The sequence below is a fragment of the Anas platyrhynchos genome, chromosome Z (genome assembly GCF_047663525.1).
Source record: "Anas platyrhynchos isolate ZD024472 breed Pekin duck chromosome Z, IASCAAS_PekinDuck_T2T, whole genome shotgun sequence".
In the NCBI taxonomy this organism is placed as follows: domain Eukaryota; kingdom Metazoa; phylum Chordata; class Aves; order Anseriformes; family Anatidae; genus Anas; species Anas platyrhynchos.
The window spans coordinates 22,269,038-22,292,608 of NC_092621.1; the positions used below are offsets into that span (position 1 = coordinate 22,269,038).

At 38.2% G+C, this 23,571-nt stretch overlaps 1 protein-coding gene across 2 annotated transcripts in view; it reads left to right on the top strand.

The window, feature by feature from the left end:
* The first annotated feature begins 201 nt into the window (after positions 1–201).
* RNF180 (ring finger protein 180) overlaps positions 202–23,571 on the top strand; it is an 85,633-nt gene continuing 62,263 nt past the window's right edge. For both annotated transcript variants that reach the window (XM_072031258.1, XM_027446501.3), the window contains exons 1-4: positions 202–336; positions 6,107–6,238; positions 9,956–10,051; positions 16,453–17,403. In XM_072031258.1, coding sequence (XP_071887359.1) covers positions 6,137–6,238; positions 9,956–10,051; positions 16,453–17,403 — 1,149 coding nt within the window. In that variant the 5' untranslated portion in view covers positions 202–336; positions 6,107–6,136. The remainder of the gene's footprint in view (positions 337–6,106; positions 6,239–9,955; positions 10,052–16,452; positions 17,404–23,571) is intronic.

The window sequence follows — 23,571 nt, forward strand, 5'->3', positions numbered from 1 at the left end:
CCCGGCTCCCCCTCTGCCAGTCAGCAGCCGAGAGGCCGTGCCACCCTCAGGCCTCGCCGCGGCACGGGCGGCCCCGGCCACCGCCCGCCGCCTCCTTCCCCGGCCCCCCGCGGCAGGGACGGGGCGAGGCAGCCGCCGAGGGGAAGCTGCCGGCCGCAGGGCGACCTCCACGGCGGGCAGAGCCGCCGGGGAGGGGGCCGGTCTCGGCGCTCGCCGAGCGCTTTCCGCTGCCGTTTGTCTCCCGTCTCTTCCCGTTCGCAGGAGCAGCTGCCGCTGCGCAACCCCTTCCCCGCCTCCTCCTCCTCCTCGCAGCCTCCCTCGCACGGCGCGGCCCCGGTAAGCGGCGCCTCGGGGGCGCGGGGCGCGGGGCGGCGGGGCCGACACCTGCCGGCGGGGCGGGGCGGGGCGGCGGGGCGGGGGGCGCGCTGCGAGCCGCGGGGAGCCCCCGGCCAGCCCCCGGCGAGCCCCCGGCGTCTCCTCGCAGCGCACTCAGCGGCGCTGCCGCCTCCTGTCAGCGCCCGCAGGGCGGCCTGGAGCCTGCCGCTGCCCCGCTGCCCCCGGTTTGGCCCCCGGGTTTGTGCGGCGGCTGGCGCTTGGGCGTGCAAGAGCAGCGAGCAGCGGTGAGACCGCCCGTGGGATCGCATGAGAGAAAAGAGCGTACGCGCCGCCGGTCCCTGGCTTCCCGTTGAGCTGTTTTGTCTGCTCCCTGTCAAAGCGATTTAAGCACTCGGCGTTGTCTCGCTGTTACCTTCTACACCCATCGGCTTAGCCAGCATGCAGTAGGATTTGTTAGCGATTAAGTAACACCTCGCAAGTAACGAGCTCTTTGCCATTGTTACATTAACCAATTTCTAATTTATGTGGGCTGCTCCTGCTGCGGGAGAGAGTCTGGCCGCCCGGTCTCGTCAAGCAGTGGACCATGATATGGGAGCTGACCCCACAACAATAGCTGAACTGGCAAAACAGTTCGCAGTCCAGCGGGAGCCGACACAGGAGCAGCCTGGATGACACTAAACCCACCGTGCTGCTGCGCTTCTCTGGCAGCCTGGAGGCAGTTCCTCAAACATCGTTTTCTTTCTCCCTGCATAACTGTTGCTTTATCGAGGAACACTCCTTAAGTGTCCTTACAGAAGTGTCCCCTCAAAGCTGAAAAGCTGCAGACATTGGAAGATTGTAGTTAGTTTTCACGTGTGCCTGAATGCCTTCCAGGATTGTTTCCCTGTTTAGCAAAGTGTCCGTTCCTGCCTTCCTGGGAGCAGGAACTTCTGGTTCTGGGCACTTGTTGTCCAGGACAGCTCATCTGACTTGTCTTCGTCACCTTACTTCAAAGCTGGCAAGCACCTACTGTTCTTTACAATGCTCTCTGTAACTAATGCTCAAGTTTCTGTGTCCTAATTCCTTACTGCAACCTAATTATTATTGTTATCCTTGTGGCTGTGGCATCCTGAAGGGGTTATAGATGACTTTTGAAGAAAAAAGCATCAAAAACCATGTGTTCTGCTCTACCCATTCTTTTAGTTTTACATTTTTGAGAGGAAAGTGAAGTTAGTTGAAGAGAAATCCTTGAATAGGCTTTCAATAGAAACATGTTTTTATGTTTAGTCGTTTACTTTGCACGTTTGAGAAACTTTTGGGGCGCTTTACTTCAGTTTTCCAGCAATCTTTTTGGTGATAAATGGTCAGAGCTTAATACATTGTTTCTTAACACAATCCAAATTGTATAGATATAGATATCAAAGGGGACTTCCTATTTATGAGAAGATGCCAAAAGGGAAAGCATCCCATTCAAGAAACAATAAGTAAACAGGAAGCAGATCAGCTCTATGCCATTTCTTTGAGTGCTGTCTGCCACTTGATCTTTCCCCTAATTTTTACTGTTTTCTTTGCAAATTGTCCCACTAGCTTTCAGTGTTGTTGCTCATAAGTTTTCCAGATGGAGTGAGAGAAAGGAAAAAATGTGATTATTGTTCCTTCTTCCCTTAACATATTGATGAGCATGTATGAATCTGAAAATCTTGAAGATCTTATGCTGAGTTTGCATGTGAAATTTACTTGCAATTGGAATAGTTGTTTAATCTTACAGTATTTCCCATCCTTATAAATGTAAGAAACAACATTTTAAAAAAGATCTAGTGTATTTTCTATTCTTTTCAACCCTAAAAAAGCATTCTCTTCTTTTTATCCTCTTGGAAATTTTTATCATCTGTCTGATCAATTCAGGGCTGGTACTACTTCATTTTGTGTTCTGCAGCCAGATTTGAACACTGCTGTGCAAGAATAGCTGACCCATTTGGAAGAGTTCACTGAATAGCTGAATAGTAGTGACAGAGATCAAGAAATCATGATCTGTGAGGAGAAAGGAAAAGAATTAAATTTATTTAGCCCAAAGACAAGCTAGAAGATAAGCTGATATGTGAGTGCTTAAAGTTGTAAAATGTTGCTGCACAGAAGAAAAGGAGACATTTTGTCCTCTGCATTCACAGCAAATAAGAGAGAGTAAGATTTAAATTGCACAAAAAATCAGGTTAGATGTAAGGGGAAAGGCTATAATGACAGGAGATAACAAGGTAATGAAATGGTTTGGGAAGGCTGAAATATCTCCATCAAAAGTCTGTAACAGAAAGTTAAACAGACATTTCTCAAGAAAGAGGACTGGGTCCCCAGCTTGGGAAGGAACCCTCTGCTCTTGGCTTTTATAGGACTGAGTCACAGGAAAAAAAGTTTGAAGGACATAAAACAAGCCACAGAGGAGCGTAGGCTTTTTTACTCTCATATATGTCTGCATGCTATTTTGGAGGAAAACATGAGCTTGCACAAGGCAACTGATCTGAAAGCAGTGCAGCCACAACAAACATGGCCCTGTGCCAAGCTGAAAAGGCCTGCTGAGAGTGACACCATCTAGTCTCTGTGTGTCTGCCTCTCAAAATGGAATCTCTGGCCTTTATGTCGGCATTTTTGCTGAAAGACAACGCAAAGTGAGAACCATATGCCTTTTCACAGTTCTAAATGCAAACTGCGAGAGATAAAAATTTGCTAAAATGCATCCAGAACACTATGGTTAAACTGCATTTGAATAATAAAAACACTTCACAATTCTTTGTGTGTGTGTTTTCATTTGAGTTCCAGTTTAAGTTATATGCAAATCAAAAGAGGAATGAATGGTCATGTAAAAAATCAGAAATGCCTCATTTGCTGTTTTCTAACATGGTGCTTGTAGAAACCTCTGTAATGTGTTAATGTACAATTATAGTGTTTCTTCTGCCCTCGGTAAGACCTGCAAAAGGGCACATACATGCAGAATTTTAATAGACCAACAGGAACTTTCCTTTTTAAATTCTGCTAGGCCAGAAGAATACCTAAGTCTATTGTAATATTTTATTAAAAAGTATTTGCACTTTAAGGATTTTAATATTTTTTTTCATGTAGTTCACTGTCAGCATTTTTGGTCATACATACCTGTAGTATGCAGATTATTGTATCTATAATACATTATACATTAATTTCTCTTACTAAAGTGTATTTTTAAATAAAAGACATATACAGAACTAAGAAAATACTAAGAAAATACTTTTAAAGTGTTTATCAGCAAAACAAAGGAGCTTTCATTTTGCAGCATAACAGTGATTTCTTGCTGTTTTACTGAGTGATTACTGATCAGGAAAGAGTGATTACTGTTCAGGAAAGGGAGATGTTTACATCACTTCAGATGTCTTCACCCAGGAAGCATCACTAGCCTCAAATGAAGCAGCTGTTGAACAGATAGCAAACCAGGGTGTTTTGTTTGTTTGTTTGTTTGTTTTCTAGAACAGTTATGATGAGAACATGCTATATACAGAAATTTAAATATATATACATGTATACCATTTTAATAGACAGATACAGGATATATGGTATACAAGATAGATGTCAATAACTGCAGTGTGTTCCAAGAATGTATCTTTACTGGCATATGGGGATACGGCTGTACTTGAAATGCCTATTTGAGCAAGCCTTAGGCAAAAAGTCTGTCTGACCTTCCTGGTTGGTCTTACATCCCAGGTTCCCAGTGAGCTGTTATAAGATTAAATGAATTTTAGAAGTATGTTATGAAACTGCCAAGAATAAATTAATTACAACAGCTTTACAGGTGTGGGAGTGATACACACTCATAACTGGTAATCACTCCTTCAATAACCTGTGAAGTCTAATGCTGCATTTATCACTGTAAAGTGATGCACACTACCTGTAAAATATTTCAGAGCCTAAATTTGTCTTTTGTTGTTGTTTTTTAATGTTACTCACTTTCACACTGTTTTACAGAGCAAGGTTAATAAAAAGTTGAGACTCTGCTTAAGGCATTTGAATCATCAAATTTTTTTCATGAACAATGACAAAAGGGAACACATTTGGCATCAAAACTGTGTGGAGCTCCCTGTGCCATCAGCCCCTAAAGCTGAAGGAAATAGAGCTGGGAGTTCCAACTCTGTTTTCCCTTCTCAGTCTGCTGATGATGAGCATGCTAATACCACTGCTTGCCCCTAGCAGCAGTGATGTGCCTACCCAGCTGGTCTGCACTGAAGACTGGTTTGTCCTTTTCTCTTGCTCCAAACCCAGCTAGACCTCAAACAACTTCCAGAGTAGGTCCCTGCCTTGCCCTTCTAGCAAGGGCTTCTAGCATAAATTCTGCCTTTTCTGCAAGTGTCTCTTCCATGATCTTTTGCTTGACCATCTTAACTTACATTAACTACTTATGTTTATTTATCTGTAAAGGAAGAAAAATGGAATTTTGATAAAATTTCATCTTAATTTATTTTGATGTTGCGAGAACGATTGCCTTCATTTCACTTTCTAAGCTTAGTGTGGATCTGGTTACAAAAAGTTGTGTGTACATTGAGCTAAGAGTCTACTGAATGCATGTGATGTTTTAACTCTTCCTTGTCAAACCGCACTTAGACCGTCTACATAGTTAGAAAGAGTAGGATATCTCATGAGAGAAGAACTCAGACATAAATGAGAAACAATGAATAACCAATGTGTGTGTTCATTTCCATTCCGAAAACAAGGTAGGAGAAGGCAAGACAGAAATGGGAAGAGCACAGATTTATGTGTATAAGCCACATAGTTGTACAGGCATCTGGTGTTGATGACCTCAGTGAAAAATATACTAAAATGAAATTGTTGAAAGAACTGCTAAACCAAGTGTTTGAACTATAGAAGAATAGAGATTCTTTAATACTGGTTTGAGTTTTATGCTACTGCCTCCTTGTTAGAACGGATGGTGCAATTTAGCACAGTGAGTTGGCATAACCATCCAGTTGAGTGTGTATATGTAAAGATACTTTTAGCTTTTTTCCATGTAGCTAGCACAAGAGAGTGGAACAGAAAGAAGTATGTAGAAAAGAGGGGAACATTTGGAGAAAGCTTGGCAAAAGAGAAGGCTTTGGAAAAAGGTTAGAGTAGACAAAAGAAACATTGGAACATAGCAAGGCACAAAGAAAGAAAAATACTCATCTTGCCCTTCTTAATTTAAGTCTTAATTTAAATCTGTTTTACGAGAAGGTTGATTCTGGTCTGTGAAAAGCTCTGTTACAGCTGTAGCACTGATCCTCCCATCTCCCTGTAACAAGCCTCCTGGGACATACTGAGTAAACAACCTTTGTTTTTATGTCAGCATTCCTTTTTGTTATGTGACGTGTATATGTGTGTATTAAACGTGTGGGATAACAATGACTTGTTTCTATGGACATAGGCTGGGAAGTAGTATGTTGTGGAAGAGGTGATTTGAAATCAGAAGGCTGAAGTTCTCGTCTTTTGTGTAAACACTGAGAAAGTTGGTTTTAGTTTGTTTGTTGTTGTTGTTGTTTTCCAGTTTCATGTGCAGTCTGAAAACAAAAACGGATGTTTCTCTTCACTATTTAAAGTGTTTAGATGGTGTGCTGTACATGATTAGAGAATGCTTACATGTATAGACAAAGTAGTGGTCTAGTCCATTATGAAGAGATGACTGATAGACTTTGAGGTTGCACGATTAAACCATACGTAATTTTAACAGCTGACTGAATTGTACTTTTTTTTTTTTTTTTTTTTTTTTTTTTTTTTTTTTTTTTTTTTTTTTTTTTCCGAATAGACATACAGAGCTGAAGAATCAGAAGTGGAAATGAGTAGCCAAGAGTCTGATGTGCTACGTTGCTGGAGATGTAGAAAATACATAGCAAATTCTAACTGCCTTGCAAAATGTCATGGAAAAGAACCATCTGATGTAAGTATAATGTCTGTTGTTGTTTGTTTTATTTTTTGTTTGTTTGTATGTTTTTTGTTTGTTTGTTTGTTTGTTTTTCCAGTGCCATTGGTTTTAAATAAAGGAGAACTATTAGATTTGCCTTCACTTAATTTGTCCTGTGGATAAATTAAAATATATATAGTTAAAATATAGAGAAGAATGTAAGCAGTAATGCTACTGAAGCCGAATAAGAAACATTCACCTTTACGGTCTGCAACATGAAGGCTGGTATTCATGATACATTTGTGTACTAGCTCCTGTAATATATACAGTGTTACCTAGCTCAGATACTCTTGCTACTTATTTTTAAAAAGTGGGGGATAGTCTGGGCACATAAATCATTCAGATTTGCCTGCCATGACAGCGGATGCCCTGCCAGGTTAAAATACAACTTAGTGACTCACATCATTATCATTAAAATAAAAAGTAAAATGATCGTACAGAATAAAAGAGTGACAGAGTATTTCCTGCTGCTTCATAATGGCACTTAGTTATCATAAAGTGTTAGGAGTTTTTTCTAAGTACACCAAGAATGCTGTGCTTACATCCTCCACTGTTGAATCAAAGAGAAAAAGTAAGTAGAAGGTAATGTGTTTATTTATTTTTTTCACACACTAGAAATGTAGCGACACTCTTTTTTAGCACTGGAGAAGGCCATAGCCAGTGGAGTTAAACACAAAAATAGTATTAAAGATCTTGATACAATTAGTATTAATAATAATCTCCATTTTATCCATCTGTATGCATTCAGTTCAGTAGTCAGAAATCAAATGTTTTCAACACATATTTGCAGGAGAGTGGGACATGCTTTCTTCTGATGTACATCTCCAACAACATTTTCAGTAGTCCATCCTTTAAAAGCAGTGTATTTTCTTACCATTGACTGTATCTTTCTGTTTTTAAGCTTCTGGAGACTTAAGGTGGTTTATTAGCTGAATATGAATTTTAGACTACAAGGTACATTCATCTCAGAACTCAGCATTAAGAAAATACTTTCACCATCTTTACTTTTTTCTAATATTGCTATAGCTCTTCTTCAAGGAATTGAAAGAAAGACATAAACATAGAAGACAATAACATTAAAAAAAAAAAAAAGTAGAAAACCTATTCTTGCACTGCTTTTAGGTTCTGGTATTTAGGTTCTTTTGGTATTTATTTTAAAGTTAAAAGCTCCATTTTCTTAAAAAAAAATAAGAAATTTTATGTAACTCTCTTACAATACAAAAGTAAAGCTTTTAAATGGTTTTGTAAAATTTCTGAAGCAAAAGTTTATTAGTAATATTATTCCTTTTGAATAAATAATGCAATCAAAGTCAGCAATATTTGGACATAACAAATACTAAGTCTTAGACACCACCTGAAACTTAAGTATCTGAACTGCAGATATTTCTTGACAAGAATAGCTTTATTTAAACTAAAATCTTTTCACATTTAATGCTTTTTTGAACTTGTACTTAAATAGTATAATTGTTAAGTGCCTTATTACTGGAGTTACTCTGTTTGTAAAATGAAAGCTCACTTTCAAAAACACTTTAGTTCCAATACATCACTGTTCTTACAGAGATCATACATGTCAGTGGATGTCATGCCTGTATGTGAGAAGGTACCTACTAGAGGGTAGGAAAAGACTGACCTGTTGCATACATACTAGAAATCTCTGCTCTTCTGTACAGGCTATGGGGACATATTGTCACTAAAATAACTCACATAATATGTTCTTGTCTTCCTCACATCACAAAGTACACAAATTGTATTTTCAATTTCAGTTCATGTTGCATTTTTTTTTCACGTCGTATTTTGTTTTATAGAAGGGATATCTTTGGGAAATCAAGTCTAGTGTAGATTTCCTAAACCATCATAGCTCTGCAGACACATTCAGTTGTTTCCAAGGGATCCTGTGGCACACTATTAAAGTAGTAAGACACACCTTTCAAGCAGAGCTGTACATTCAGTACCAACATGCATATGGTCCAAGGTGACTCAGTTGGCACTTCTCTATGCTGTCCTGTATTTCAGGATCTATGGTTAACATGGGTGGAGCCAGCTGGCTGCCCATAATAACAGATATGATCTCAATGTCCTAACCTATAAGACATTGCAAAAAAAAAAAAAAAAAAAAAAAAAAAAAAAAAAAAAGCAAGGAATAAGGAATTCATCTTCTTTCTAACAGTATAGACTTTTTTTTTTACATTTTTAATTTTTTATTTTTTTTTGCATTTTTAAATGATTACATTTCTAACAGTGCACTCCCTTTGCTTACAGAGCTTGAGGTTCCAGAATATTTTTCATGCTTAAAGCTTTTGTTTGTTTGTTTTATGCATGATTTAATTTTGTTTGTTTTTATTGGGGAGGATTTTCAATCCTTTCATGGAAGAATGTGGTTGAACGTTCAGTTGCTAGCAGAGGGCCACCTTCCTTGTACACAGGACTGAAAGTGCTCTATCTCTAAATATGTAGGTAGCAGATAAAAAATGTAACTTAGTGCTGCTTTCAAAGGCAGTGGGAGGCAAGAATGTGCTCAGATGAGAAGAGTAGTGTTTTTAGTATATTTTTTTTCCTGTTGGATTTTTCACTTGCAATCAAAGATGTAGCTGAACTGAGTTCTTATAAGAAGAACATAGAAGAGCAACCTTAGAAGAAGGTGTTTAGAAGAAACCTAAAAGACAAATGTTGAAGTTATTAATACACTATCAAAAACTTATATTAGAATTATATCTAATTTGGAGTATGAGCAGTCTCCATAGACAGGAAGAAAATGTGGCATGAGTATGATAAATGAATCTATCTGTATATTTTAAGTTCTTCTGTCATTAAGTGGGGAATTTTTGAAAGTTTCAATCTTCTGTATATAGCCCCCCTTTCAATTTTCATAATAATATTTTTTTCCTACCGTGAGTTCCATAACATAGGAGTCAGTGGTTGTTTTTTGTTTGTTTGTTTGTTTGTTTTATGTTCATCATTCTTTACAACTGATTTTAAGACTTCGACACTCAACAGAGTTTTCTTGTGTTTTAGTCATCCTTATAACTTTGCTGATATTCTAAACTATAGTAAAAGGTTTTCATTACATTTGTATCACTTCCGTGCTAAATGGAAGTTAGATATTTTTATTTATTTTAGTATCAGTTACTGAAATGTTATGCTATTCTTAATTAACAACTTTTTCTGATTTATTTTTGTCTTCATTTGGTCACATAATTGCAGTTAAAATTGAAAAATTCCTAAAAGTCCGTTTTCTTAGATAGTTTTTCTAACAAATGTTTGAGAAAATGAATTTAAAACTACACATGGAATAGTTATCTAGTACTGACCACAGTCTTCATATAAACTAGAACTTAAATTTTTACTGCCTTTACTGGAAAATTGTGCCAGCTGATAGTGCTTGTGAAATCAGTTTCCTAATATACTTGAAGATCAGCCATTGCATACTTTCTGTTCTTGCAAACAAAACAAAAACACCTCCAAACGCCTCCATCTCCACAGTGGAGTCTGTCCAATGTCCTTAGATCCAGAAATAGAGTATAATTGACAGCAGCTACCTGATTTTTGGCTTAAAGAATGCACCAACAACATTGACATGTACCATTTATTAATAAAAATATTTACTAAATTTGGGAGACTGATTTCTAGATATGTTCAAACAACAGAAGTTTACATGAATGTTGAATATCAATACAATATTTCTTTTTTTAATAGACATCACAACCTTCAGCTGCTGCTCAGGAGTCTTGCAATGTATGGCATGTGAACTTAGAAGCCATTCCAGAGTGGGTGAAATGCGTCATTGAGAAGGTAGATTTTTTTTCCTTACATCTTTATCATTCAAGCAAATGTGAAATTAGTAAGGGGAACAAAATTCAAGGGTACCTTTCTGACAAAGTCCATATATATTTCAGAGACCTTGTAATTTAGAGAATTTTTGTCAGTAGGTTTTATTATTACCATTCATAGAATCTTTATCCCCTTTTGATTTTTTTTTTTTTTTAATGTGTGTTCAAAACCTAAAATTGATAAATTCTGTTCCTGCCCATTTATAGATGAATGTATATATATTTGTCCAAATGACTGTTACAGGCAACACTGCATATCCTGACAATACTTAAACTGATGAATTATTCTTTAAGGCACTGAGAGATACCTGTAGATTAGCTGCCCTTGTGACATGGCATGGGTGACAAACATGAACGGCTACCATACAGCTGATACAAACAGCTCCAGGAGATTCCTAAAATACCTTAATGATAACTTCTTGGTACAGATACTAAAGCTGATTAGAAAAGTTGCCTTCCTGGATTTGTTGATTGTGAACATAGTGTCTTATGGGTGAAGTGGCAGTTGGTGGCAATCTTGACCATAGCAACCACAAAGTAGTCAAGTTTAAAATCTTTGGTAATAGTGCCACCAAAAGTGCCATCAAAACTTCAACCCTGGATATGGGGAGAGTAGAATTCAGGCTGCTCGAGTAGCTCATTATTAAGGTCCCCTGGGAACCTGCTTTTGAAAGCACTGGGCTCCATCAGTACTGGTCACATGTTAAGTACTACCTTGTAAGAGCACAGGAACAGGTAATTCTGAAATGTCAGAAGTCAGGCAGGCAGGGCAGAAGGTTGCCTTGTCTGAGCAGGGGTTTTCTTCTAGAGCTTAGGCAGAAAGTGTGTGGCCACTGGAAATAAGGTCAGGTGACATGGGAGGACTACAGAGATGCTGTTCACCATTGTAGGGAGAAAATTCATGCAGCCAAAGCTCAGAGATGAAGCTCGGCAGTACTGTGGGGGGAAATAAAAAGGTCTTTCTAAAATACGTTAACAGCAAAAGGATGACCAGAGAAAACATTGGTTCATTTCTTAATGGGGCAGTCACCTCATAAATAGGGACTTAGACAAAGCAGAGATATTTATTTCTGTTTACATGTGTTCATAGTGATAGGACAAGGGGGGATGATTTTAAATTAAGATGGGAGATTTAGGTTACATATTAGGAGAAAGTTTTTCACTCAGAGGGTGGTGAGGCACTGTAACAGGTTGCCCAGAGAGGTTGTGGATGCCCCATCCCTGGAGCTGTTCAAGACCAGGCTGAATGTGGCTCTGGGCAGCCTGGTCTGGTGGTTGGCAAACCTGCCTATGGAAGGGGGGTTGGAGTTAGATGATCTTTAAAGTCATTTTCAGCCTAGGCCATTCTATGATTCTATGATTTAGTGCCTTCCTTACCTCTGTCTTCAACACCAGTGGTGGGCTTTGAGACCCTCAGAGCCGAGTTAGAGGACTATGACTGTTGTAACAATAAACTCTCAGCCAGCCCCAAACTTGTGCAGGATTTGGTGCTCCAGCTGGGTGACTGTAAGTGTATGGGGCTTGATGGGACTCCTCCCGAGGTACTCAGAGAGATGACAGATGTCATTGTGAGACCTCTCTCACAACAGTCTCAGGAGTCTGGAGAGGTCCCAGTCAAATGAAACCTGGCAAACATTCCAATTTCAAGAAGGGTACGAAAGAAAACCCTGGCCTGTCAGTGCCTGGTGAAATTGTGAAGATTATCCTGGGAGTTATTGAAAATCACCTGAAAGACAGCGCAGTCATTGGTTACAGTCAGAATGGGTTTATGAGCAGAAAGACTTGCTAAACAAACCTAATTTCTTCTTATTACAAGGTCATCCTGCTAGTTGACCAAGGGAAGCCAGTTAATGTAATATTTTAGCATTTCAGCAAAACTTTTTATACCGTCTTTCACAGCATCCTTCTGGACAAAATGTCCAGCATACAGCTAGACGAATTCATAGTACAATGGGTGAACAATTGTTTGAGGGTCATAGTAACATCAGGCTGGTGGCCAGTTCTCTTCAGCATTTTCATAAATGACTTGGATACAGGACTTGAAAGCACACAAATTTTGCAGCCAACACTAAATTGGAAGGAGCTGTTGACTCCCTCAGCGGTAGAGAGGCATTGCAGAGAGATCTTGACAAATTAGAGGTTTGGGCAGTCATCAATAATATGAAGTTTAACAAGAGTGAGTGCTTGATTCTGCATCTGGGATGGGTCAACACTGCCTGGATGTGCATACAGACTGGGGGTCAAGGGGCTGGAGAACAACCTTGTGGGAAGGGATCTGAGCATTCTGTGTGATGGCAAGTTAAACTTGAGTCAGCAGTGAGCCCTGGCAGCCAAAAGGGCCAACTGTACCCTGGGGTGCATCAGACATGGCACTGCTAGGTGGTGGAGGGAAGGGATTGTCCTGTTCTGCTCTGCACTGGTGCAGACTCACCCCAAGTACTGCATGCAGTTTTAGGTGCCAGAATATAAGAAAGACATAAAACCATTATTTTCCGAATAATATTACAAATATAATGAAGGGTCTGGAGGAGAAGACATCTGAGTAGCAGCTGAGGTCCCTTAATTTCTTCAGCCCAGAGCAGAGGAGGCTGAGGGGAGCTTCATGGCAGCCTGCAGCTCCCTCACGAGGGGAGCGGAGGGGCAGGCGCTGAGCTCAGTTCTCTGGGGACAGCAACAGGACCCAAGGGAATGGCATGGAGCTGGGACAGGGGAGGGTCAGGCTGGGTGTTAGGGAAAGGGTCTGCACCCAGAGGGTGGTTGGGCACTGGGACAGGCTCCCCAGGGCAGTGGTCATGGCACCGAGTTGCTGGAGTTCCAGAAACATTTGGACAATGCTCTCAGACATGTGGTCTGATTTGGGCTTGTTCCTGTGTGGAGCCAGGAGCTGGAATCAATGATCCTTGTGGGTCCCTTCCAACTCAGCATATTCTATGATGATGTTGGCACATGGCTAGAAAATAGTTGCTTTCTTGCAGATTCAAACATCTGATGACAAGTTAGTGTCCCTGCTTTAGCTGCCCATTTTAAATTACAAAGCATCTCACAACTCTCCTTACTGAAATTATTGCTTCTGTTGAGTGTATACTTTATTTCAGGGCTAGAAGTTAATGTTATGTCATGGATATAATAAGCAGCAACAGTGGTTAATGTTTGCCTTACACATTTCCTCTGATTAGTGTTTGATTTTGAGAAGCAAATGCTCTTTGCATTGCTTTCAAATTAGGCTTCAGTGTCTAAGCTTTACTATATACTGTATACAGAAGAATATGCATATATGCATATGTATATAAATGTACTTTATATTTTCTGTGAAGTGGTTGAAGTGGTCAGCCAGTTGGAATTGATCTTTGTGGGTGTCTTTCAACTGTTCTGTTCTGTTTTATTCTGTTCTATTCTATACTGAAAATAACTTCTGATCTAAGTAAATCCATCCAACACAAAAAATATATATACACGACTGTAAAACTAATCATTCAAAAATTAAGAAAATTTGTTTCATCTTGAAGAGAAAATAAATTAGGGGTGATGAGTTATTTTTGTGCTTTACAGAATTGCAGAATTTTGAATGTCTGATCATGAATACACAGTTTTTATAGTAGTTTGTTATATTATTTCAGTACAATTGGAGTTAATGTTGATATTAGCATATCTCTTTTCACCTTTAGCTGTAAATGCCCAGCCTAATGCATTTGAAAGCCTAAAAGGTCAAGTTGGAGACCTGTGAGATAAAAAACCTATAGGCAGTGACTGCTTAGAAAAGGCTTAGCTTTTTTTCAACACTGCAGAAGACCAATGCTCCTCTGGTGGCCGAGGCAATAATAGTACAATATTTGTACTGTTATAATATAAAGGGTACCAGTATTGTACTCTTTGAAAGCCTTCAGTGTCATAAGGTTTGTTGTTCATCCTTTCATGTCCTGGGAACTCTTTTCTCATTCACTTCTGACTTCTCTGGAAAGATGCTGCAGGTTTATGGATAAATTTGTGGCATTTTTAAACAATTTCGGCTTGTCCCCAGATCCTCCTGGGCTCTGAATAATTTTGTGATCATGTGTTATTTTCTCCTGTATGACTCCTGAATCAAAGGCTAAAACATTTTACATAAGCACAAAGTCTATTTGCAGTCTGTAACAGCCCACTGCTTCCCAGCCAGTTCTTTTTTGCCATCTGTCCCTGTTCTTAACCAATCTCATTGGGTTTCATGCACAAATTAGTGTATGGAGAATCTTCGATAATTATAAATACCTTGCTAGCGCTGTTAGTGACCTTTATTGACTTGCATTCTCTTTGCCCCGTTACTCATCACTTGGTTTAGCTTCTTTAGCTAACCCCTCCTAGTTTTTCCTCTTAATGCACACCATCATTAAATCTGTGTACCCTCAGCTTCTTTTCAGATCTTGCTGATTTTCCCGCTGCCACCGCCTCCACTAGTAGGCTGTTACTTCTTATCCTGAGTCAGTGCTTCCACACTCCCTTGCCAAGCTCATACTAAATCAATCCCAGACTTCCTTGTACTGCAGCTCATCTCCCGGTCTCTCTGCACATAGGGTGTAGCATTGTCCTTTTTCTTCCCTACAAACTCTTACTTTCCCATTTTTGCTAGAATCACAGAACAGCTGAAGTTGGAAGGAACCTCAGGGTCCTTCTGGTCCAACCCTCCTGCTGAAGCAGGGTCACCCAGAGCAGGTTGCCCAGGACAACATCCAGGCAACTTTTGAAGATCTCCAAGGAGGGAGACTCTGCAACATATCTGGGTAACCTGTGCCAGTACTCCATCACCTGCATAGTGAAGTGCTTCCTGATGTTCAGGAGGAACCTTTCGTGTTCCAGTTTACCAGACGGTTAGCCTTCTTCTCTAACCTTTGTGGATACTTTTTTCTCCCCTTTTGGCAATCTGGGTTATTATTCTGTAGTGGCTGAGTGCCTGCAATACCCACTAAAGACACTAAGTGCTTATTCCTGAATTTTAGTGCCTAGTCCAAAACATCTGAGAAACAGAGTGTGGGAGACTTAGAGTAAACCTCTGTGCCAGCTTAGTATTTCTTAGGTAATGGCATAGACACAAATTTGTCAGCCTTGTAAACTAAGACTGTGTGTGTTTAAGGAGTTTTTGGGAATTTAAAAGTGTTTGGGGCATATGTAAACAGATTTCTTTTTCTCTAAGTTAATAATATGTCCAGATTTAAACAGATTCTCATAAGTGCCATAAATGCACATCTTTGATACTTTGTGAAATTTTGAGTTTTTAACCCACAACACACATGTGAGCTTCTCAAAGAAGTGTTTCCAGAACTTTTTCTATTATTGCATGTGGAATATAATGCACACCAGCATTTTTGTGAAACTGCAAAAATGGTTTTACTGAAACTTTCCAGAGCATTCACTCAGACAAACATCAGTCATAGAATCATTTTCCCAAACTACCTTGCAAAGACATTTGCAACTGAAAGCAATGCTAGAAACGTTGGATAGCTTCTGTATTCATGCCTTAACCCCACATTGGGCACACTAGTGAGTAACGTGTGACTGGAGTTTATAATGTTTTTCCTATGGGCTGTGATCATGAGAACACTCGCATGACTTTAATCCTCAAAAAAGTTTCTCCTGAACAGATTAATATATTTAGTAAAAACACTAATAGTTGTGCAAGTATGTAGGAGCTTATAGTTGTCTGATATGTATTTTATTTTCAAAGAGTGACTTTAGGATTGAAATGAGATTCATAAAAATGTAGATAATGTAAAGAAGTGTGTCCCCAATGATATTAAATGATACTAATGATATTAAAGATTTGTGATGTCATTTGCACACAGATTATGTTGTAATACTACATAAATCAAAATGCCAGTACCATTTCAAGTCTTTTGTGGGTAAGCAAAGTAAAAAGCTATATTCTCTTCGAGAAATCTCCTTCCACTGTACTTAGTATGCAAGAAATGTATTACCGCTCAGAAAACTTAGCTGAGAAACTGTGCTTGCCAATTCCAGATTAACATGGTAAATTGATTTCACTATTTTAAAGGATCTAATGTTTTCATTGGCATTGCAGCATTATTCTATCAGTGGACAAATAATTAAAATATTTTAAAGCCTCTACAGTTTGAAATGTGTGTTAGTTCTAGATTTCTTAGATTTAGGATAGTTATCACTTACAACTAATTTTCACTTCATCAAGCAGAGTTTTCACTGGAACATTTTCTATGGTGGATTTTCTTTTTGCTCTGCAGTCTCTTTTTTGTGTTTGACAAACAAAAAACAAGCCCTTTTATTAAAGGAGAAAAGTAAATCTAGTAATGATTTCTTAATCATTGATTTATAATGAATGTGTTGGATGTCAGTTTGTTTTCTTTTTTTTGTTAATAGGCACAGTGGACAATTGGAAAACTGCATTGTCCGTTTTGTGAGGCCCGTTTAGGGGGCTTTAACTTTGTCTGCAACACAAAGTGTTCCTGTGGACAGTTAGTAAACATACATTTCTGCAAAAGTCGAACTGACTATCAGCCAGCTTTCTCTCTTAAACTGGCAAAATCATCAGGAAAACACTTACCTCTCTGCAAAATTAAGTCTGATTTTAGCACAGATACCCACCAAGAAGTGGTAACAGCAACTTTGGAAATCAAACCACAAAGGCTTTCATACATGGCCAGAAATAATAATACTGAAAGATTAACAGAAGCACTTTGCCTTGAAGCAAGATCTCCCAGATCAGAGATGAAAAGTAAAAAACTTGCCTTAAAGGCATTAAATCAAAAAGGAAATCTTTCTGCTTCCTGTCTTCTGAATGATGCATGCACTCTAAAACCTTTCCACAGAAGATCACGTAGTTGGGATTTAAATGTCAGCAAGAGACTTGTTTTTTCACCTTCATTTGAAACTTCCAGTACAGGAACTATTTACCATATGAAATGGTCGAATGGACAAAATGCAAATCCACCTGTTTACACACAAAGTGGCTTGCAGTTAGAGTCCAACAGTAGTGCTTTTCAGGAACAATATAGGTCAAATGCTGACAAACTACAGAAGAGGATTCGAGATACTTCCTTTACCACATTGGTACATAGAGGCATAGAGAGTGAATGTGATTTTGAAGCTGCTGGACAATCTTCTGGGAGTGCCATTGCTGACGGGTCACCTTTTGTGATGAACGTTTCTTCATCTGTGAGTGCTGTAGAAGAGGAACAATATATTGCACCTGTTGGTCTTGTGCAGCCTACAAACACTTCCGTCAACCAAAAACTGAGTAAGAGAGAAAGAAACAAGTTGAAAAGCTTAAGGAGAAAACAAAGGAGGCGAGAACAGTGGCTACAGAAGCAAGTAGGTGTTTAAAGTGAATTGTGTTACTTTTTTTTGTTTTGCCTGCTTTTATAACTTTTAGTTTTTGATACTGTCTCATAAAGTATCGCAACTTCTTCCTGCATGTAATTTTTCTAATTCAACCCATTTATTTATTTATTTATTTGTTTGTTTGGTTTTGCTGTATTAAAATCAGATCTTGGTAGATATACATAACTCATTTCTGTTGACCTTTTTGTTGTGATGTAACAACAAATCCAAAATGGAAGGTAAAATTTAATCAATGTGATTAAAGGAGGCCTAAATATACAAACCTTTTAAATCAGAAACATTAGTATTTCAGAATTTCTTAGATATTAAGTAATGAGATTTGGGGTTATCTTTGCATTAAAAAATATATATATATTTTTTTTAAATATGTTTGCATTTACCATTTATTATAAAACAATTATTCTTTTCTTTGAGTAAAGAACTAATTGTTGCTGTTTACTATAGCTTTAGTAGCTAAATACTTTGTCTACAAATCTAGAAAAAATAATTACATATTTTTATAAAGCTTTTACACGTTTCAATTATACAGCTGTTTTCCCTCTTCATTCCATTAAAGAAGAACAGAATTAAACAAAACTGATGGTCATGCAAATTTGGAAGGGTGAGGAGGGCAGAGACTGGGAGTATATCTTTACATGAATAATAGTTACAGCTTGCTCAGGAATTAATTAGAAAGGTTGATGATATGTATACCTTTAAAAGAAAATTCCTCCTCATATAATTCCTGCTATAAAATACTGTGTGGCTAGAGAGAGCAAACATGCTCACTCTCACCAGAGAAGTAATATCTACTCCAGAAATCGTTCCCACTTTAGGAAGATATGTCATTGTGAAGTGCAGTGACATGCAAATCTCCAGTAAGCCTTATTTCACAGATATATTTTATGTGATTGTTTTGCATTTGGTATCAGTAAAGTTTAATTTGATATTTATGCTTTTTTGAGAAACCCCAATCTTGTTTTAACAGACTATGCTTAGCTTAGGTATTAAACTGTTTTTGTTGTTTTACATTTAATAAATAGGATATCTAGGACCAATGGTTCATGTATGAATCTTACTTTAGTCATTAGTACATAAACGTTTTTCACCCTTAATATTCCACTTACCTCTTACAGTATGCTCAGACGTTGTATGACTTTGGGCTCTTTCCTACATACTGCCAGTAGAACCTTTAGAATGTAGTACAGAATAAAGGCAGAGCACTGAATTCAGGATCAAGAGATAGTTACCTGGAGGCTGTCTCTCTTAATTAAATTTAAGAACCAGCTTGAGAATGTGCTGGGTCTGGGGACATATCATAAGACTTTTTAGTATACCAGACTTTTTTTTTTTTTTTTTTTGCCTTTGGGAAGGATTTTTGTTTAATTTAAAGAGAGGTTTTAATTGGCCTTGTCATATTTGGAAATCTGATTTTGTAAAATACCTCACTGATGCTGAGAATAAAGAACCTTTCCAAGACCTGTACGTTTTAATATTGAATGCCTATTTTCTACTAAGTTTAAAGGTTATTAGATGTCAGCATCCTTAAAATGGCTTTAAAAATTCCAGGTCTATATTATTTTTCTTGAATGAAATAAGGGTGCAAAAGCCTGGCTTATAAGAGCATTTGCGCAGTCATGTCATCTGCAGTCTCTCCAGATGCTACTTTCAAGAGTAAAATGTACAAATTTTCCTAATTTGCAGTAGCTGAAGAAAGAAACGATATACTTTCAAATGTTCTTCTTGTTAAACAATGCCTTATCTATTCCTCTACATCAGTTTGCTATATCAAACTTTTTAAAAATGAATATAGTTGTTAAATCTGGTGTGTCTAATCAGCAAGCACACAATTTACACATTCAGAATATATTTAAGAGGTATGTGAAATAAATAATCAGGTTTAAATAGTAGTTTTAAGGGGTAGTTATTTCAGTTTGGTTTCCCTGAATGTCATTGATTTCTTTACTTGTGCTGAAAGTCTGTGACCTGGAAAGGAATATTAAAAAGAGCATAAAGACCCATACTTTTCAGACTGTCTGTCAACATGTGTGGCTAATGCAGTTGCACTTCCCATCACTGTAAATATCTTCCCACGAGAATGTGGACCAGAAAATCATATCCCTTCTACAGTCCGAGAGTGTCACAGGATGTGATGCTACTTTGCCACAGACTACTTGCGGCTTTTCCAACTGAAAAGCAGTTTGAGACCTTTTCAGACTTTGGACTTGCTTTGCAAATGCAAAGCCCAGTTTATTTTGTAGCATGATAACTATCTGTCGAGTTGTTCTACTGTCTTTAAATAAGCTAAAATGCCTATGAATGTTGTGTCATGGCAGAATGCTCACCGTAGTGAAGTTGAAGTATATAAGCTTAAAATTGTAAATAGGAACAGTTCTGTGAGCTCCTTGCTTGCATTTGCCCTTGCACTTATGCTGTCTCTGTGGAATAGGTTCAGGACTGAGATGAGATACCCTGCTAACAGCAGAGGGACCCAAGCTTCCTCCGACTGCTCTGCAATAGAAAGCTCTTAAAGCCTGGAGAGGATACCTACGTTTTGTGTGCACATATGTGTGCATGCTTGTGTTTGTGGGGGATTTCTAGCTGTTGGGTATATTGGTAGGGTATAATAGTAAGTACCTAGGTCTAGGAATTGCTAGTGTTAATAAGCATTTTTGTATTTGCTGCTATAGCTAAGAAGATTTACATTACAAACTCTTTTGTGTACATCTTGTTACATTTGCATTATTTATTACTGTCTAAAGCTCATATGAATTTTCTGAAACATGAAAGGCAGAAATATAATTTATTGCTCCTCCTGTTTTGTTTCTGTTCATAATTATTTTACACACAGCAAGTCTACATAGCTAGCTTCAAAACTGGTATCCTCTTTGAAATCATCCTGATTGTTGTGGTTTCACCCCAGCAGGCAGTTGAGTACCACATCTGCTTTCTCACTCTCCCCCGGTGGAATGGGGAAGAGAATCAGAAAGAGAAAAGTGCAGGAACTCATGCATTGAGATACAGGCAGTTTCACAAGTAATGCAGACAAAGCAAAACAGGTGTTTAGCCCCTTCGAGGAAAGCAGGGCTCATCACAGGTAACAGTTTATTGGGAAGACAAACACCATCACAGAAGTCATCAAATGTCCCTCCCTTTCTCCTTCTTTACCCCATTTGTTACTGCTGATCACAGCACCACATGGTGTGGGACATCCCTTTGGCCATCCTGGGCTACTTTTCCTGGCTGTGTCCCCTCCCAGCTCCTGGGGCACCCCCAGCCTCCTTGCTGGCAGGGCAGCACAAGGAGATGAAATGTCCTGGGCTCTGTGCAAGCACGGCTTTGAAACAGCTAAAAACATTGGAGTGTTATCACCACTATTTTCATCAAAAATCCAAAACAGCATTGTGTAAGCCTCTATGAAGAAGATAACCCTGTCCCAGCCAAAACTGTGACACTGACCCATCCAAAAACATACTACTGGTCATCCGAACTGCATCGTGTGTCTCTTTCTCAAAGTCTCTTCTATCTTACCAGGCTTGTATTTCTTTACACTACATTAAATTACAGTTATTAATATCACATTTGCTGTGGAATAACTGCTTGTTATGGCTGTGATTGCACCATACAAAGATAACAAAAAATATAAAAGATAACAAAGGTGAAAAAGCATACTGGTTATAGATACCTGGTCAATTAGAGTAATTGCTAAGCCAAGTACAAGAAAGCTGCAGGCAAGTCAAGAAAAGTTCAGGCAGAGCAAGCCTCAGCCCTGAGGCCTTGCAGGTTAAGTGGAAAGCTGATGGTCAGTTTCTAGCAATGACAATACAGGGTTGTGTTACAGGGCTACATGGTTTTAAGCATAAGGCAGTATTTTTATTTAGGTAGGAAATTTTGGACCTGAGTAGCTTCTGAGCCAAAGCTTGTCTATCTTTGCTTTTGATTTGGTTGCAACTGTTATCTGGTGATTTTTGTAATTAGGAGTTTAATTCTGTCACAGATTATAAACCGGAGTAAGAAGGAGGTATTGACAATGTTGGATTCATGCCAAAATCTGTAACTTCCCTTCTTTAAATTGCAGATGTGCTCTCTGTGTAAAATTACTCATGGAGCTACTGGACAAACAGAATACATCAAGATTGTCTCAGTGTATCACTATGTATTCTAATTTTTTATGGTTATCTTGAAACTAGAATCTATAGAGTAGAATTTAGTGTAGGTACACTGTTGTAATATAGCTTTACTGAAGGCCAAAGTAGTCATCTGTGTTGTATTTTCCTTCATTTAAGTGAAATATATGTGATTAATCTGTTTGTCTATAAGATAGTTTCAGAATATACCATTGCTGCAGATTAACCTCAGCACAGCAGAAGTCATAGATTCATAGAATCATTTTGTTTGGAAAAGACCTGTAAGATCACCTAGTCTGGCCTTTAACCTAGCACTGCCAAGTCCACAATTGAGCTGCTTTGTGTTAAATGCTCTTTTTTTTTTTTTTTTTTGGGGGGGGGGGGGAGGGGAGGTGGTGGGGGTGTATCTGCTGCTTATTTTAGTTTTTCTAGAAGCCTACAGACAACTTAGATAATAACAATTCATGATACTTGCTTTCCCTCGACTAAAAATGACAATGACTCTTTCATGGAGGTAAGTCATAGTGGTGCGCAGCTAGGTGCATGCCATAATTCCAGCGTGGATCTTTATTACACAGAGTGAAGAGCAGACTAAATTGCGCAGTTAAGTAAGATGACTCATGACAGATAAAAATCAAAGTTCAACAATGGTATGAACAAGAATATAGGAGTACTTTCATATTTATGAGATTTACTGTGGATTACCAGAAGGACCACATCACATGCACAGTAAGGACAGAGTTTAAGATTAGTTCTTATACTGGAAAATGATGAATTGTTACACAATTTTGTGCCCTAGACCTGTAATCCTTCACTTCTACAAATTGTTCTGCTAATGACTTTCTGACTATGCATTTGAGTCAGTTTTGTATTTCTAATTGGTTTTCATGTTACTAAACTCACTGAACACGTATAAATAGAGGCAAATTAAATAGAGGTTTGCATTTTTAAGTAGAGAGCAGGGCTTGAGTCTAGAAATGCAGAAATATTTTTCTTTCAGGAAAAAAGTTCCTCACATCTGGGAATATTAAATCTCCATACAGTTGGGTTTTTGTTTGTTTGTGTGTTTATTATTACTTGTTAGCTTGTTTTTAAAAGATCTAATCCTTCATGCTATGTAGTGGTCAAGGTATCGATGAATTTTTTGTCATTCAAAACTCCCCTTCAGTTTTATGCTATCAAGCATCTAAGTGGGTTGTTTGTTCGCTTTTTTGTTTTGTTCTTGTTGTTGTTGTTTTTCTCATATCTCCATTTGGAAGAAAATAATGCTATCTGTTTTTTTCTATAGTTTTTCAACTATTTTAGCTAAAACTGTAGGCATGCACTGAGGATTCACTCTAAGCATCACAAAGACATCACACAAGTAGAACAGAGCAGAAAAGATTTAATACAACCTCACCATTTCTGAAATTGATAAGCTCTCAGTGATTTTATTAAGAAATAGAAGAATTAAAGTAAAAAATAGTGAAATTAATTGTTATATATAATACTGAAGAGATGTTTTTTATAAAAACATTTCATAAATAAATGTAAGGAAAGATTGCATCTACTGTTATAGTTGAAGAAGTTTCTAAATTTAGGTTTTTAATTTAGTTTTCTAAATTTTAAGTGTTTCACCTTCTATTTGATAATTAGGAGTTTAGATATATTGTTTCTAAAGACTGGAATACTGGAGTATCAACAATACAACCTTTAGACAGAGTGGGCATGAAAAGCAGAAATGTTCTGATTTAGTAATGATCTCACATTTTTGAAAATACTATTGGACAGAAAGAAACAAATTCATCATCATTAAGGAAGGCTTCCTCCCCGTAATCTTTAAAAAGAAATTCAGCAGTTTGACAGAAGATTGATCAAATCTTAATCTTTTGTAGCTCAAAAAGTTGAAAAATTGGAAGTAAATTTATTTTCATAATATGTAAATCTCATTTTCTTCTACATATAGGGTGAGAAGAACTTTTACTAATCGATTTTGTAGGTGTGGAAAATCAAATAAGTATTTGACATTATGAACACTTAGAGAAATAAACCG